Source organism: Juglans microcarpa x Juglans regia, chromosome 3S, assembly GCF_004785595.1.
Source record: "Juglans microcarpa x Juglans regia isolate MS1-56 chromosome 3S, Jm3101_v1.0, whole genome shotgun sequence".
Taxonomy (NCBI): Eukaryota; Viridiplantae; Streptophyta; class Magnoliopsida; order Fagales; family Juglandaceae; genus Juglans; species Juglans microcarpa x Juglans regia.
The window spans coordinates 18,865,799-18,884,028 of NC_054599.1; the positions used below are offsets into that span (position 1 = coordinate 18,865,799).

Genomic DNA, 18,230 nt, shown 5'->3' on the forward strand with positions numbered 1-18,230 from the left:
TTGAGCCAACTACAACATCCAGAAAGGAACCACCTTCCGCTTAGTGCTCCGTCTAGGTAAGCGGATCTTCATACGGACCCCCCGAACCCGCACCGACTACAATATCCAGAAGGAGATCACCTTCTTCTCGGTGCTCCACCTCCATGACACGGTTACTGGAAGTAGTGACTGCCACCCTATCAATGATGGCGTCAAAGCCTCCAAGCGACTCATGGTCCTCCCCACCTACAGTGGAGTTGGGACCCTCGAGCAAATCTTAACCTCGTCTTTAAAAGAGTGACTACCGGCATCAGAACGAGTTGAAGAAGAGGAGGAGATCCCTGGAGAACACCGCCCCACAACAGCCTGCCCAGGAATCTTGACCGCAAAAACTCCCCAGAGTAGGGCGTTAATTTCATATGTTTTTGGGAGCACATCACAAGCATCAGTTGGTGAGGGCAGCATTACAGGAACCTCAGCCAAAGGGCCTTTCGCCAGTATGTCCAAGGACTCCAAGGAAAAAGGCCCTACCGGCACCTCCACGCCAGCAGGACAGCGGGACGCCTCCACCAACGTCGCTGAGACAGTAGGATGATGGACCTTAGGAGTAGTCGATGCCCGCCCTTCAGGAATCAGGGCTCCAGAAGGAGGCCCGCTGAAGACCCCTACCCCCTCTAAGCGAGGTTTCTTCCCTTTGCCCGATGGAAAAGGGTCCAAGGGGCGCTTTCGGGCAGGAGTGACCCAAGGTCGGGCAACAATCACCCTGTTGTCAAAAGGAACGTGGCTAAGGGGAGGTAAAGAAACGCTTAGGCTCTCCTCGAAAAGAAGGGCCTCCGAGAAGACGCTACTGGAGTTCTTCTTCACCCCATTCCTGAACAATGGCAATATGCCGCAACTCGGAAGAGGTAGCTGTCGGATGCACCACCTTATCTTCCGGAATCCTTCCCTAGTTAGCTCGAATCGAGAACTTACGATAGTTCACCTGACCCACTGGAAACTCTCATCTGCGGTTGCACATGAAAAATAACTTTGTAGACCAGTCATTCACCTTACGATACCACAACTCCAGGTTGACTAGGGCGTGCATTGCCCTGAAACTGCAGACATTCCTCTTTTGCTGCAGTACCTTGTAAGTAAGGAGGAACTCACGGCTGGTGAGGTCAGCTTGCTCTAGATTCGACTCCAGCAAGGCACGTCACTAGATGATGCTACAACAAATCAAGAGCCTTTAAGCTTTCGGGTGAAGCTGAGATGGGACTAGACCAAGACGGTCTAGCAAATCGGGAACAGGGTAAGGGAAATGAAGTCTCAGGCCACACAAAAACATGGAAGGAAAGAGGGCTACTCGAGAAGAGTGGCCATCAGCGTCAACGTCACCCTCGTGTTGGCCAGATACCTCAAAGAGCACCGATTTCGGCACCTGGTAAGTAAGGGCCAGAGATGCCAGTATCGCCGCTTGAACGTTGGAACACTAATTGCTACTCCAGAAAGACAACCTAGCATTGCTAACCTCTGGAGCATCTCCCCCACTGGAAGCCATGGGTTGGGTGGACTTTTTAGTGGCCATTTACGAAAATGTAGGATGTAGTAGAAAAACGAGAAGGAAGAGGAGATGGGAGAACAAGGATAATATGAAGATTACAATGTGGTGAAAGGAAAGAACACCCTAATCTAAATCACGTTTATATAGGAGGAAGGCAACTATTAATCCCCCACGCCTCGTGGCAGAAGTGAGAGGTATGAGACGCTTCAAACCAAAAAAATAAGAACCACGTGAAGGCAAAGAGCTGCCTGACGCCCTTGATAATGATAAAACTGAAAAGACGCCATCAAACTTATTGGGAAACGCGCCAACGACAATAGAAGGAAAACGACACTAGGGTAGCTAAGGGACGAGGGATGAGGAACCACTTCAAACTTTAGATTCATGTACATGTCAGCAGAGGGACCCCAGCCTCAATGACAAGGCGGGTATAAGATTAATAATAATTCCCACCGTAAGAGTTTGATGAGAATTAACTAGTTAACTGTAAGGAGTTTTTTCCCCCTTCTGTCTTAGAGGGCTTGAGAAGGTAATTAAGGGAACAAGAAGCGAAGACCCATCCTAGAACGAGTATATTCTTTGGCCTGGCCCACGGGTAGACTCCCCTTGACTCAACCTCCATGAAGGAGTGTACTGCAGGGAGATGTGACTTGCTGACTTGGAGACCCCTTGAACAGTATCCAGCCCTTGAATGCCTGTCCACGTAATGGGCGGAAAGTAAGGGGACCTTCGATCCTCTGATATGGAAGATATCGATGGACCACCAAGGATGCATGCGAGATGAGGTAAATTGGAGAATCATGCCGCATTAATGACACCACTACCCGAGCTACACACCACATTAATGATGTCGTCGTAGAGCCATGCCGCATTAAAATATTTTGACAAAAGGAACAGTACGAAGGACACGGACTCCAAGGGGACAGGCACAATTTATCCTCCCAGACTCTTGGTATAAATAGCAAGTCCTAGGTAGGAGAAACTCTATCTGATTCCTAGACGTTCTTATTTATTTACAAACTTTCAAGAGACTTTACTGACTTTGACATCAGAGATTCCTTGGTCTCAAGGCCACCCTTTCCTAACTGTCTTCTTCTTTATTTTTGCAGGCCCAATTCTGAAGACTTAAGTTGCTGAAGCCTCGCTTAAAGACATACGAAACACGACGTTAACAATAACGATTAGATGAAAAAATTAATTTGAAATTAAAAAAAATTTTATATTTAAATGATATTTGTAAATAAGATTATGAAAAATTTTGAGAATCCTGATAATTCTCGTAATAGCGTCAAGGCATGCCCGTAGTCCATATGAACTTTTTACTAAGAGATAAGTTGCATGCTAATTTGGCAATAACAATGTCAATTTTGGCTCATCAAAAGGTTAAACTCGTGAGAATACTGATGGACACATTGGAGTATAAAATTACTTTTGCAAGACTCTTCATAGACAGAGTAATTCTCATTTAAAAAAGATACAGGATTGACCTAGCAATAGTACTCTTCACTCGCTGTGACGTAGCATATTTTGAATGCTAGATTTATAAACAACGTATAAAGATGAAGTTAATAAATTAACATATTTTGATATGGCCTGAGAGGTTTGGATTCAGAGATAGGTTGGGATGGATTGAGATGATTTATGAATAGTAAAATAAAAGTTAAATTATTTATTATATTTTGTATTGAAATTTGATAAAGTTATTTTAAGATTTGAAAAAACTGAATTATTTATTATATTTTATGTGAGAATTTAAAAATTATAATAATAAGATGAGTTGAGGTAGATTTTAAATCTAAATTTCTCCTTAAAATAATTTACAATTTAACATAATATATCAAATTATAAACACATATTATTTTTAATAATTCATAGGTAAACCAAACTTTTTTATCCTCGAATGAAAAAAAGCCTGGTAAAGATCAAAGAGGTCTCAGATTCTCATTGTCAATATCGAATCCACTTTCATCAGGCATGTTATCATGAGGATGTACAAAAAGCAAGCAAGTTGAATGGAGAAACCCCACATTCTTGCTGTCACCAACTTTCCCTGCTCACACTATCATGAGATATTTATATTCTAGCAATTTAGGCCTTGTTTGTTTTTGAAAAATATCTCATCTCATCTCATTTTATCTCACCTCATCATTACAATTTTTTTAAATTTTTATAAAAAATAAAATAAAAAATTCAACTTTTTTAAATCTTAAAACAAAAATAATATTAAAAAATATATTCTAACATTATTTTATTCAACTTTTTAATTTTAATCTCATCTCATTTTATCTCATCTCTGAAAACAAACGGATCCTTAAAAGCTATGGTTGCTCAATAAAGAAGAACAAAAAAGAAAAAAGGTAAAAATCATATGGTTAAGGCTAAGCCAATCTCCTCTTGCATGTGGCTTTGTGCACTCGTCAATCGTCATGACTAAAAGTGTGTTGCTAGATAATTATAAGCCCATCATATCATATAATCATTCACTAATCTCACCAAACAAAAGGTGCAACTAATTCGGGGATTAGAAACCTTCAACATATGGTATTTTAATTGTATTTTATAAGAGCATACGTTAATTAAAGACATCATGCATATCTTAGTGAAGAACCTTAGGATTGTATACTTCGAATAGTTGATTATATTTTGATCCATATATTCTATGAGAAATACTTTAGTTACAAAAGGATTACATAAAATTAAATTTACAAACTAACGTGATTTAATATAGTAAGTCAGATTGTAAAGTTACTTTTAGTATAAAGTAGATCTAAGAGATCACGTGAAATCACGTCAATTTGTGAATTTATTTTTATTAATTTTTTTGTATCTATAGCAGTTCCCATATTATATTAGAAGTTGTAATGTTTATCATGATGTGTAAGTCGATATGAACGTAATATAAAATAAAAGGATTATGGTTTAATAATATCGGAGATGAAAATTCACCTCATTTCCTCTTGTGAATTATAAATTTACAATGTGATTGTTTTGATATGAAATATAATTTTCTCACATTGTTATGAAAAACAGATTTACTAGTGAGTATGAAAATTTGATGAAGTTTCTAGTTAAGTCTTGTATGTTATTATAAGAACAAATGAATGGAATAATATTACTAAGTTCAATGAATTGAATATTTTCACACAAGTTTTCCGACACCCTTGAGAATTTTTAAGGATGAATTCTTTTTTTTTTTAGAATTTGTTGTAAAAGGTGGGATGCGTAAAAATATGCTTAGATTGGTAAAATAACGATAGTTGAGAAGAAAATTGTGGTTAGATATATTTTATTTGACGTTTTGAGAAGAGTAATACTATATATAGTTTTGAAATATATTTATTTATTTTAGATTAATCTACTTTTAAAAAAAATATATATTTTAAAACTATAAATATCATTTTTCATGATTTTTATACAAATAATCTTCATTACAACGTATACCTAAAAAAGAAAAAGTGAGATGCAAATCAATCGCTATCTAAAGTTCTCAACGGTGGAGAAAAGAAAAGGGGAAGGAAAAAAAAAAAGAAAAAAAAGAAAAAGTAAATAAATAACTAAGCCAAAGAATTTATATAAATGCATGACGTACATACAGTTCGTGGCGCGTAGCAGTAGCGAGTTGGCATTTGGCAATAGGGCACAGATCAGAAGAAGCATCGGTTGAAATTGATTGAGACAGAAACAGAGACTGAGAGGGGTAATATAATAGTAATCAGATTCATTTTCTAGCTGATCGAGGGCGGTCACCGTCAGTTTTCGTCTCTTTCTTCTCCTATAAACTTTTTTGTTTTTATTTTTATTGGTGGTTTGGGTATACAAGATCCTTCGGCTTCTGAAGCTCGGTTAGGACCTCACAGGTCAGGGATCTCGTACCGTATTTATTTACTTGTTTGATTTCCTTTGGTTATACATAACCCTAGCTCCGATTGCTTGCTCAGTTGCTTTTCAACTTGAAGGTGCTTGGCGCGTCTATCCTTGTAAATTTAGGGGAGATTTTCGATTATCGATCTAGGGTTCTTTTGTGGGTTATTCGATGCGAATCGGGCTTGCGACTTTATTTATTAATTTTTTAAAATATGCTGCGTTATCTAATCTTGGGTTTTAGTTTCTTGATTTCCATTAAATCGTTCATTTTTCCCCCATCGGAAAAGTTTTGTGATTTGGGGTTCATTTGCCGTTCGATTTAATCATTATGTTCTTAGCCAAGTCTCAGTTGCCAATATTTGTGGGGTTTGGAAAAATAGTTTTCCAAGTTGGAACTAGTTGGTTGGATTTTCTTAACCTTTTTTCTTTCATGTATTTTTGAAGGATTATTTTGTACAGTGTGGCTTATAAACCCCCAATGCACTGTTTTTGTTGCAATCTTGTTAGATGGTTGCTCTTGCGCCTCTTTGCACACCCATATGCACGGTAATTACTAAGTTGTGTTGTTTGGGTTAAATTTATAGGCGCTGAGGATGTCTACTCCATCACGGAAGAGACTGATGAGGGATTTTAAGAGGTTGCAGCAAGATCCTCCTGCGGGCATCAGTGGTGCTCCTCAAGACAACAACATAATGCTTTGGAATGCCGTTATCTTTGGGTATCTTCCTCGTTAAATTGTCTTTTTGCCTTTGTTTCAATTTATTTTCTTTTTTCTTTCTGTGTTTTTTTTTCTGAACGTTCTGTATGAGTATAGATCTGCTAAATATGTTCTTATAACTCCTCCTTTGGTTGAATTGCAGGCCTGATGACACTCCATGGGATGGAGGTAAAGTAAAGTAAATTATTTTGCCTCATTAAGATCTAAATTGGACTTCATATCACGTTTGGACAGGCTTTTCTTCTTTTCTTATGGAACTATTCAGCTACATGGGGCATGTTCAATGGTCCTATTGTTTGATACTGATGAATCAAACAATAATTTGATCTTTCTTATGCATGTGATTGATTTCCTACTGCGTTTAGTATGGTATTGGTAGCTTGCTAGCTTCCGAGTTATGCTATTATTGAGAAGTTTTTCTTGTAATGAATAAAGAGCGTGTGTGATTGCATACTCCGTGTACTTGGGCAATGCCTATTTCATTCTCTCTAATAAATTTACTTTAACTTATATGACATAAAAGACCACGCGTGATTGCTCTTCTTGATATGGTGCAATCACATTCGTTGGTTATTTTTGGCTCACTACACTGCTTTATGCTAATGGTGAATTCATTGGTTGTGTTTCTGTTCATTGTGCTACATTATGTGTGTACCCGTAGGTGTGTGTGGGAAAAAACTTCAAATTTGTGTTTCGGTTATGCTAATTGTTTTTAGGTGTGTACTTTGAGAATTCTTCATTTGTAGTTACCAACATTCAAGGTTGCTATATTGCTTGTACTTTTTTTATTTAGTATTCTATGTTCATAATGCCATTGCTGAGTCCTTCAGGTACGTTTAAATTGACGCTTCAGTTTACAGAGGATTACCCAAACAAGCCACCAACAGTTCGCTTTGTTTCTCGAATGTTCCATCCTAATAGTAAGTTGACAAACTGAGTTTTAACATGTTTCATATTCTTGATATGCTTGCTGTTTGCTTTGAATGTATAAATTTCTATAAAATGTGTGCAATGATTACAATTTCGTCGTAGTACCTCTTTATTCTTTTTATTTTGTCTGTCGTTTTTTCTTTTTCCCAATAGATAGATACAGATGAGTTTTCTAGCTTTGTGTCACTAATTCCTGCTTCTCTGTGTTGATTTATCTTCATTAGTGATTTTTTTATAGGTAAAATAAAGAATTGAATACTTTTAGGATTCATGTTTCTTGTATATCTCTGGCTTTTCATTTCTAATGTCTGTCAGACTGCTATGTAATAATATTAGTCATCTAGGCTGAGCGCGAAACCAGTTCATTGTGGTCAGGAAGTATATTTTCTTGTCTTTCTTTATATTATAAGTTGTTGGACGGATCAAACCTCTAAATTTATGTGAAGTTGTGAACTTAGTACCCGTCACCATCACTTGTCCAATTCTGCATGAACTGGGCTTTTTTGTTTTTGCTTTTCAATTGTTTAAGTAACTTTACAATGGTTAGGGAAGTCGTGTTCATGAAAAAATATAAAATGCCTGGTGCAGGTTTTGTTTGTGGGCATTGATTTCAGCCATTTATTGATCTATGTTCCTCTTTCATCTTGCTTTCTCTTCAGTCTATGCGGATGGAAGCATATGTTTGGACATTTTACAAAATCAATGGAGCCCTATATACGATGTTGCAGCCATACTTACCTCAATTCAGGTATTGAATCATTTTCAGTAATCTGTGAACCTCATCTTTCATTGTACGTCTAGAATTTTCACCATCAGCGGGTCATTAGTTGTGATTGTACAGATTTCAGATGTCAGGCATGAATGACAGCTTAGCTTAACATTTTCATATATGCAAAATGCTGTGATCATTTTACTTTTGATCTATGGATGCTTGTTTCCGAGTACCTGTCCCCTCCCCATTCATCTTCATTTTCTCACTGATGTATTTAACTGTCTTTTCAAAGTTTCTCTTCTATTACATGTACATACCCACTGATTTCCCTCACTGGCCTCAGGCTATGTTTGGTTGTTGAAATCAACTCAACCCATCTCAAACCAATTATTGATATGACTCTACTTTTTGAACTTTCCATAAAAAAGTTAAATCCATCTCAAACTACTTCATACATTCAAACACATATCTCAACCTATTTACATTCAAACACATCTCATTGGGACCCACATAACACTACTATTCACAGATCAACTCAGATCATCTAACATCACCTCAACATCCAAACGCAGCCAGTGTCTGAAATGTTGGCCCTTCTTTTATTCATGTGCCTATCCTAATGTTCCACGTGCTTGTGGAGCCAATATACATGATTACAAGCAAAATGCTTCCACATCATGGTTTGAGTCATGATCGGTTTCAGTAGTCTCAAATGTGATGTATCTGCATTGAAGACCGAGGATGGCTTCCTCTTTCTCAAGTCATCAAACGAGTTAAAAGATATCTTTGTTTGAGTCATCTACAAATTTGTGAAGGAAAAGGAACTTGTGAAATCTAACTTTTCCGGTACTCAACCGTTTCTGATTTCACTAGTTCTTGTGTAGTCTGGAGTCGTTGATCCTCTTGATAATTACATGATCATATGCATATATGGAGAAGAAAAAAGTTGTTCTCTTTACCCCCTTTCTTTCTTTTTATGGCATAAACATAAATACATGCTTGAATGCGTATTCTTATATGCACATTGATAGAATATGCAATGACCTATCTGTATGCTATAGAAAGAACTGCACGGATATTGAATTCATGGATCAACATGTTTGCTATGGCTGATCCTCTCTTGGCTTTGATTTGGTGGCCTGATTGGGACCCGCATCTCTACTTTTCTCCTAGTTATAAAAAAAAATTTATAATTGTGATTGGTGATGCTTTGGTTTTGTTGATTTTCCAGTATGTGTCATCTTATTTTAAAACGATCTACATTTTCTGGTTGCAGTCATTGCTCTGTGACCCAAACCCAAATTCTCCTGCAAATTCAGAAGCTGCACGGATGTTCAGCGAGAACAAACGTGAATATAATAGAAGAGTGCGTGAGATCGTTGAGCAGAGTTGGACTGCTGATTAGCTATGGTTGTTAGGTGCTTCGGAACTTCAAACAATAGTCCAATGGCCTGTTTAAATAACTGTGGGACTCGATCATTGTGTTGTGAACTCGACTTGATTACCCAAATATGTTTGCTTGGCTTATGTTTTTTCGGCTTTTCCCAGAATGTTTCTCGGATATGATACAATTACATTTTCCTTGACATATAAAATTCCTTGTCATTGTCTCATTCTTGAACTGAGGGAAACAAAACTATTACTAATCGTAGTTGAGTTGGAACTTGAAGAAATATAAGAGTTTGGCAGCAAAATATGATACATAAGCTAAGCTAGGCTGACTGATTGGTGACAAAATAGGAGCAAACAGTATGGCTACGAATGTAGGGCAAGGGCAATTCTATTTACATTTATTCATATGACTGAATGGTAGCGCAAAGACCAATGACATGGTGGTAGTTCTTTGTTTTTTCTTTAAAGCCTGGAAAATCTGGCATTTTACATCTGTGTACTTAGGTTTCCACTGCTAGTCCATCCTTCTTGAACTTGGATTGAGTATTGCAAATTCCAAAGAACGTCTTCTATTGAAGGGCGCTTGCTTGAATCTTTGGAGAGGCAATTGAGGGTGATTTCAACTGCGGTTTTGAGTGATTGATATGCAAAAGATCCTTGAATGGATGGATCGACTGCAGCCCGTAAATCTGAGGCTGATTCTGCCAAGCCATCCTCTAGCTGTGAAGAGAACAATCAATATGAAAAAAGCTTAAGCCAATGATTTCCAGGTTACCTTCTTTAAGTAGGATATGTTCCTATTCATCTGAAAGCACTTGGGACTTGACAAAATAGATGAATAGTTTAGCTGTAAGAGTACCTGATGTTTTAGGTCATTCACCTCACTGGCTGATGTGATCAGTTTTCCGGTTATAACCTCAAGCAGGATGACACCCAACTGATAAACATCTTGTTTCTCTGCAGTTCCAGTGCTGCATGTGCATAGCTCTTGTAAGATTTTACATTGGTGCTTTGTTAGAACAGTTCAAAGGAGGAATAATACCTGCTGAGATGGTTGTCCTGTCCACTGAGAATGCTCTCTGTATCTACCTGCAAAATTTAATTATGAAAATAGAAAAATGTTATATGCTATACCCTTATCCTACCGTATCGATGCTATTAAAGAAAACATAAGTTGATTTAATGACTGATGAGTAATGTTATGTCAATATGGTGAAATGAGCGTAATATGTAGCATAATTCATGTAAGATTGTAATGATTGAAAAGGGTTTCGTCCATTTCAACCTTAGATAGCAAGGGAATGTTATAGCTGCTAATTTTTGCGGCGAGGCTTTTATCCAACAAAACGTTCTTGATCTTTAACTTGTTTCCAAATATACCGGGTGCAATCCCCGTGTGCAGAAACTGCACACCTCTCGCTACGCCAATGGTGATTGCCATTCTCTGTGGCCATTTCAGCATCTCCTTCTTTCTCCAATCTGCCAAATCCAATTTATAAAGAAGTTCAATGAGAACTTGAAGTTTTTTAAGAAAACAGAACTGAGTGGGTTTGCTGCTGACTTTACCATTGAGATAATTCCTCAGTGATCCGTTTGGGACGTGTTCAAAAACAATAAAAGCAGTGCTAACTGTATTGGGGCGGTCTTGAGAAGTGGCAATGCAGTGTCCAAGGATGCTGACCAAATGCCTATGCCTCAGCTGGGATAGCACTTCAATGTGCTGCATCAAGCTCTGTGGCAAAATCTTTTGCTTTAATTTCAGGCACTTCACCAGGACCACTGAACCATCTCTTAGCCAGCCTTTGTAGAGCTGTAACCAACATAAATGCTTTCAGATGGAAGAGAGCTCATGACTTTTGTGGGTTCCATCACATTATGATATTCCCGATATAATAATCCGACAAACAGCTAGAATCAAATAATGCTTTACCTGTCCTTGACATTCTTCCCCCATCAAATTTGATGGGTCGAAGTTATTTGTCAAATCTTCAATCTCCTCCATTGTGAAAACACGATATGGTGGGAGCCCCAGTGCTGCTAACCTCATTGTCTGGGGTACACGTCCTTTAAAAAAAACCCAATTCATTCATCACTTCATGAGCCGTATAGCATTAGAAAGATCTTAAATCACCCTCTTAAGGAATTAAAATCGTTCAAAGCACTTAAATTTAACAGAAAAATGAAAAAAATACTGCCTTACTTGCATCAATGTTTGATATTGGCATGTCACGGACAGACATTTTATCTGCTACAGATCTGTCAAATTTGTTATCTTCATCTCTCCTCCCAGCTGCCCTTCGAACAATGACCAAAATCAGCAATCCGAGAATTCCGGCAATGGCCACGACACCTCCAATGATACCGAGTACTAGGCCTAGCTTGATGCTGGATTTCTGCTCCTTACTTTTGATTGGAGGCTTAACGGCCAATGCTTCTCTGTGGCAAAATGTAAGTGGATGCTGGTAATTTGATTTCCCTCCAGACAAACAGTTCCATGAGTAGAGTACAGTACGATTTGAAGACTTTGATACCAGGCAAGGTGGTAGTTTTCCTATCAAAAGGTTGTTTGAAATGTCTACAAGCTCAAGCTCATCATTGCATGGTGTGTTCACCGGAAGAGCCCCGGTTATTTGATTTTCTGACAAACAGAGATTCTGAATTGAGGGCAGAGAGAACAGAGAAGATGGGATTGGTCCCTGAAACTCATTGGAAGAGATGTCAAAGTGCCGGAGCTGAGCAAAGTTCATGACTTTTGAGGGAATCTGAGATCTGAAAGAATTGTTGCTCAATATGATTTTTACAAGATTGTTGCCTAGTGAGGGAAACTCCGGTCCAAGATGGTTGTCACCCAAATTCAGCTCTTGAAGAGCCACGAGACTTTGAAGATCTGGAACACTCCCATTGAACAAATTATCTGCCAAAACAACACTTCTCAGACTTTTCAACGAAGCAACTGATGAAGGAATCTCTCCATAGAGAAAATTCGAGCTAATATTTAGCACTTCTAGAGACCAGAACCGTTTGATCTTGGCTGGTAAAGGACCCCACAAGCCCAAGGAAACAAGTGACAACACTTCCAAGTTTGAAAGCTTTGTTAGAACAGTGAAGAAAGGATCAATGGAGAACCTTTCAGACAGAGTTTGCTGAGAAACAGCAAATTCCCCAGAACCAGGTTTTGGGCTGTGAGAAGGGGAGCTTTTGTTTCCGACGATAGACAATTCAGTTAGGTGGTTGTTTGAGCAGACAATCTTGAGAGAAGGTGAGGGAGGGAGGAAACAGAAATTGGTCCAATTTGTCCACCCCTGAAGAGCTTCAGGGTACTCAAGGAGCTTCTGAACTTGGAAAAGAACTCGGGTTTCGCTTCGAGTCAGCTGTGCAATTGAAATGGGAGCAAGCATGGCAAGAATGAGTGCAGGATAGAAGAAACGGAAAGAAATCCAGAAAATCTCCATTCTTTGGGCAAAGCTAAGCTTCGAAGTTGAAATTCCAATCCTAGAGAAAGAGAAACTGATTGGGGTCATCATCCAAATGATGTAACTCTTAACATATAAAGAATCATAACATTTATGGTAAAGTTGAATGGGCTTTATCTCAAAGTAATGTAAAGCAGAAATAATTTCAGGAAAAGGGGGGAGCAAAAGCATCATCGCTTAGTTGTACAAACACTACGAGGAAAATATTTTCTTGGGAAAGTTGGAGGCCAATATTTATTATTTAACGAAGAGAGAGAGAGTTTAAAGTTAAACCAAAAATAAAATTGTCAAAAGGGAAGGATAAAACGATATTTGTGGACAGAATCAGAGAAAAAGACAAACGGATTTAAAGAGAAACAACCATGAAAACGCACCAGTGCACTGACACGGTGTACAGAAAAGATAACTCAAAAGGCTAGACTAGTCAAGGAAAGGCAGCTCGCATTCGCTGCGGAGACGAACACATAAAAAAGAGGATGAGTAATGCTACTGCACAGTAATAAACAGTAGTGAAATGCATAAGAGCACCAGTTTAACTGGGCTCAACAAAACTAAATTATAACTAAAGAATAGTTAAAGTGTAAAATAATGTGTTATAATTGGCTTAACAAATCAACAGTAATTTTAACTTTAAGTTAAATCATTAATCAAATTTGTTGAGCCAAACGAGCTAGCTAAATAATTTTTTTAGACTAAAATATTCACTTGAGTTGAGGTGAATAAAATTGTTGAGGAAATGTTATGTTTTATAGTGAAATAATATAGCCATTAGAGAAATATAACTGTTGGAAAAATATATCCATTAAAAAAATATAAGTTAAAAAAAAATATCCGTTAAAGAAATATAGTCATTGGAATAATATGAACGTTAGAAATTAATAGGTAGTTTTTTAATAACGAATAAATATTTAAATTAAAATTATAATTAAAATAAATGAAAAGTTCAAAATCAATATTTTATTAGAATGGTGAAAGATTTGTTGAGCCTGTTATTTGATGATGTTGAAAAGTGGCTAACTAAATTTGTAAAAGTGAATTTTTTAGTCAAATTTTGACTAAAGTTTGTTGAGCCCATAACTAGTGCTCTAAGTATCGTAGTGGAATGCGTAAGTGTCGTATAGTCATTTTGAAAATGAGTGAGATACATTATTAATAAATTATAATTTTTTCATATAAATATTGTATTTATTTACTTTTTGTTAAAGTGATTACACGATACTTGCGTATTCACGATTACAACTATCATTTCTCAAAGAGAATTGTCATTGGATTCTTCATCTCAATCTTCAAAATTTGAAAAATATGTAACTTTTTAATTTTTAGCTAATCACTTAACACTTAAAATTTACATTAAATTAGTCATCACATTCTCTATAATAATAAAATATTATTATTTTTTATGATGTATATTTTTTAATTAATTAATTATTTTATTTTCATAATCTTCCATAACTTCTAACAATCATATTCATTTTCATTTTCACAATCTAACAATCTATAATATAATAATCTCATATATAAATAGATGATAAAATTTCATATATAAATAAAAATCTCATTTATACAATCTATAAAAATTTTATATTTATAATATAATAATTTTAAAATATAACAAATAACACATGAGAAAATCACATGATTACAAGCATATAACAAAATAGCAGCCTAACAACCTTATACGTGGCAAAAGTTACTGTCTAAATATAATAAAAAAATATATTTAGATTTGATACAGTACATTTTATATTTGAAAAGAATTATAAAGTTACTTTAATTCATATTTTAAATAAAATCAATTTTGTCTAATTTAATATTGACTTAATGTGAATTATATTAACTAAATTAGAAAATGAAAAGGCAGCCAAATAAGACAGCTAAACGGAAGTTGCTCTGCACCGACAGATAATTGATTTAGATTTTAAATATAATACGAAAAACAAAGTACTGAAAATTTGAAAGTACCAAAGTCAGCATGGCTCTGCCTCTGACTTTCATGTCCGGAAACAGGGGGAGGCCGAGAGCAGCCTCGGTGTTGACCACGTTAATTCTGGTAGAGCCGCGAGTATCCCAAAGTGACGCCCCCGCCCACGAGGCACGTGACGTTTCGTGGGGAGGACAGCTGTCCTTTGTGTAAATAATTTTTCTCGAAGTATATGGCCAACTAGGATGCCTCACGTGGATGTTAAATTAATGACTTGTTTAAAAATAGATCTCATTTTAAAATTCTTATCTCATATCATTTTATCTTTTTGTCAAATATAATTCAAATATAAAATTTTTAAATTAATTATTACAATTTTTTTTATCTAATAATTATAATTTTTTCAAATTATCAAATAAAAATAATATTATAAAATTATATTCAAATAATATTTTAATTTTATAATATTTTTTATTCAATTTTATTTTAATTTTTTTTAAAACTAAAAAAATACATAATTCAAACTATTTAACTATTATTCAAAAACACTTTTATTATTCGCCACAAAACTCTCTCTCATCGTTACCCGAACGAATCCAAAGAGAAAGAGGTGTGGTTTTTGTGACAGTGGCTGTGTCGGTGAGAGGTGTCCTTTAAAAGGCATTGCAAAGCTGTCTCACACAACACGTATTCGTTATACCTAACCCCCTTTTCTTCCCCACTTTCTGTTTTTCCTCTCCCCTTCTTAATTATAAGTCGGTATCTAGACATGGATATAAAGTAAATTTATAATTCGTGACATGATTTAAATATTAAATTTATTTTATAAGAAAAATAATATATCTTATATTAATTTATAAAGTTATTTTTATAAGATCATGGTATATATATAGACTAAATATTTCTTTTATAACTCGGTGGGTAGATTCGTTATTTATTTCGAGATTATTAAAAAAATATAATACTAATAATCAATAAACATAGTTACAATGCCTCATGCCCTATTCACATCATGTTTTGCATACAATTTGTTTTTATTTTTTGCTCAACACAAAAGAAAAGTGAAACCAAAGATCACTTAAGATGGATGGGATCATGAAAACATGTATAGTTAATATTACAGGCATAAGACAAGATCAAACACATGAAAATTGTTTATAATATAATAGAGATTCTAAAAATTGATAGGCAAATACAAGAGATGCCTTGAAAATAATGCCTTTGTCTTGCAATTAATATTGTATAATAAGTACAAATTAGTCGTCTTCATAGATGGTCCATATCTAACGAGTGGCATAGGATCATGATATATATATATATATATATATATATATATATATATATATAGCTAGAGGTTGTTAAAGGGTATTTTAAAATTCATTTTACAGCTTGATCAAGATTCATATTAAATCATGTTGTGTGGTCAGGGGGGGCCTAATTAATTTCATCGTGTATTCCAGCTTATTGATCTAATTATTAGCTGAATTTTGACTTGAATTAGAAAGATAAATATGCATGCATGCTTGCCCATGGTTTTAATTAATTAACGTGGTTCATCGATCGGAATATTGGTATTTTCGATGCCACCACCTTATATTATATTATATGCATGCTTATTTATTAAAAATGCAGGTACTGTTTCACCAAACGCCTCTGGTTGCTGCTTGTCGTATAGTGAATGCAATAAAGACCAGAAAATGACAATGGAACAATTCATATATTAATCAAATATTGTCCAATTCATTCCAAACTAATTTCTATATGTAAATTTGTCATTTTCCAGTGTATGGGAACCACACACGGAACAAGATATACATATATGTGTGTGTTTTGAGTCATGATGTGTGTGCTAATGTAGTATTATTGGCCATTACTCGAATGATGTCGACTTTATTGCATGGGTACGTATCCATCCAGTCATTATCAATGGTAATTTAGATCGAATTTCACATTCTAAATCAGTAGTACCTACTACTGTCAATTTCCATGCATTCCTATCTTTTTATTATTCACACACACACACATATAATCTCTTAATTCTTTTCTTTCTGTCTTGGTATTTCCTCTTCGATCGGGTCATTGACTTGATATTATTAGCAACCTGATCTCTGATCGGGTCATTGATTAAACAAACATTTGTGATGAGAATAACTATTATGACGAAAACAAACTTATTTTAGTATGAAATAATCATCTTCACGTAGAAAATAACTGGTCACAAATATGCAGTTTGCTTGTAATAAATTAATCTAGAAATTAATTAGAATTATTAGTTTTTGGAGCTCAATTAAACTTCTTATATATTTTAAAGTTTTAGTAATAATGTTGTGTAGTTTACTTTATTTTAAAAACTATAGAATTCTTCATTAAGGTGGTTCAAATGATTGGAATATCGAGGGGGGTAAAACTATATGAGATCATCAGGAGATCATCTCGTATCTAAAATATCGAATTTAGATCATATTGTGCACATGATGAGCGATCTTAATTTCCAGACGAAAAATGCATGCAGATATATACTTCCAGAATCATGATCTGTCAGGTCAAGAATCACTTTCCCAATTGCCTAATTGGTTCGATCTTCAACTTGAACAAACTGATCTACACATGTACACATGCAAGCGCAACTTTAATTTTAGATCAGATTTTCTGTGGGTGTAGTTGCTAGATTCGAACAAAGGAGTTGCTTTTAAAAGCAACTTGAATACGTACACAGACCAGTGCATGGCATGCATGTGGTGTCTCGAACAAGAGTAGTAGAGTGAGGTATTGATCCCTAGCTAGTACCATTATAATATATATCTATATATCTACTCTATTATAATAAGTGGTTATTTAAATGTGAATAGTAACTCTTTTTATTTTTCCGTTAACTTTACTTGTTTTTCCATTAAATCCCGTTTTACCAAAAAGCCTCTAAAATCCTTGACCATTTGACGTGTAGCTCCCTTGTAGAATTTAATGAAGGATCATGTTTTATCAAAAGGTCCTTAAGACCCTTGACCATTTGATGTATAACTCTCTTATAGAATTTAATGAAGGATCATGTTTTACCAAAAGACCCTTAATAGCCCCACGGCTCACATGAATTGACGTATATTTTTCATGTCCTTTTTGTTCTGTCAGCGTACTCATTTTCCTTTCTTTTTGTTTCAATTTTTTAAATAAAAAATTAATAATATTTTATTATTATATAGAGAGTACATATATATATATATAACATTACAAGAAAAAGGAGTATTTGTGACCATTGTTTTGTGACAAAAATGACTATTTACGACGAAAACAGACTCATTTTGGCTAGAAATAATTATTTCGCTAGAAATAACTAGTCGCAAAATGTCATTTTTCTTGTAGCTAGTAAATAAATAATCCAATATGGATGCAGATCAATGCATACTTTATTGAAATTTAGATTTTTTGTCTTTCTTTAACTTTGTATTTTATTTTTCTAAACAAATTATAAGCTACTGACTTTTTCATTTTTCTTATCTAAATAATTATGTTAGATGCACCACGGGGCTAAAGCACCCGTGGCCTTTTCCTAGTGTGTGTATATATATATGTATATATATATATATATATGAAGAAATTCATGAGCCTAATTCATTTCATAAAACCGATTCTATAAGAGGGAATTGCTCATTTCTTATAAACATGTCTAAGTCCTTGTTCACAGGTAATATGAGATTATTTCT

General features: G+C 35.3%; 2 protein-coding genes and 1 non-coding gene across 5 annotated transcripts; 2 read left to right on the forward strand and 1 right to left on the reverse strand.

Moving 5' to 3' along the window:
• Positions 1 to 5,133: 5,133 nt before the first annotated feature.
• Positions 5,134 to 9,358, forward strand: LOC121257181 (ubiquitin-conjugating enzyme E2 2). Of its 3 annotated transcripts, XM_041158099.1 has the most exons (7): positions 5,134 to 5,219; positions 5,323 to 5,379; positions 5,971 to 6,104; positions 6,247 to 6,272; positions 6,935 to 7,024; positions 7,694 to 7,782; positions 9,023 to 9,358. In XM_041158099.1, exons 3-7 carry the CDS (start codon positions 5,980 to 5,982, stop codon positions 9,149 to 9,151), a joined length of 459 nt encoding a protein of 152 aa, XP_041014033.1. In that variant the 5' UTR covers positions 5,134 to 5,219; positions 5,323 to 5,379; positions 5,971 to 5,979; the 3' UTR covers positions 9,152 to 9,358. The 3 variants fall into 3 exon arrangements, with proteins under 3 accessions (XP_041014033.1, XP_041014032.1, XP_041014034.1); XM_041158098.1 differs by lacking the exon at positions 5,134 to 5,219 and having other exon boundaries at positions 5,226 to 5,379; XM_041158100.1 differs by lacking the exon at positions 5,134 to 5,219 and having other exon boundaries at positions 5,233 to 5,478.
• On the forward strand, positions 8,803 to 8,904 carry LOC121258938. The gene has a single exon (XR_005939489.1). It is a non-coding gene; the product is annotated as a small nucleolar RNA snoR100 (small nucleolar RNA).
• Positions 9,359 to 9,410: 52 nt separating the features above from the next.
• Positions 9,411 to 13,024, reverse strand: LOC121257180 (probable LRR receptor-like serine/threonine-protein kinase At1g14390). Its single transcript, XM_041158097.1, has 7 exons — positions 11,339 to 13,024; positions 11,069 to 11,202; positions 10,705 to 10,948; positions 10,424 to 10,617; positions 10,181 to 10,227; positions 9,998 to 10,109; positions 9,411 to 9,858 (listed from the first exon to the last, which is right to left on the reverse strand). Exons 1-7 carry the CDS (start codon positions 12,783 to 12,785, stop codon positions 9,625 to 9,627), a joined length of 2,412 nt encoding a protein of 803 aa, XP_041014031.1. The 5' UTR covers positions 12,786 to 13,024; the 3' UTR covers positions 9,411 to 9,624.
• Positions 13,025 to 18,230: the final 5,206 nt, after the last annotated feature.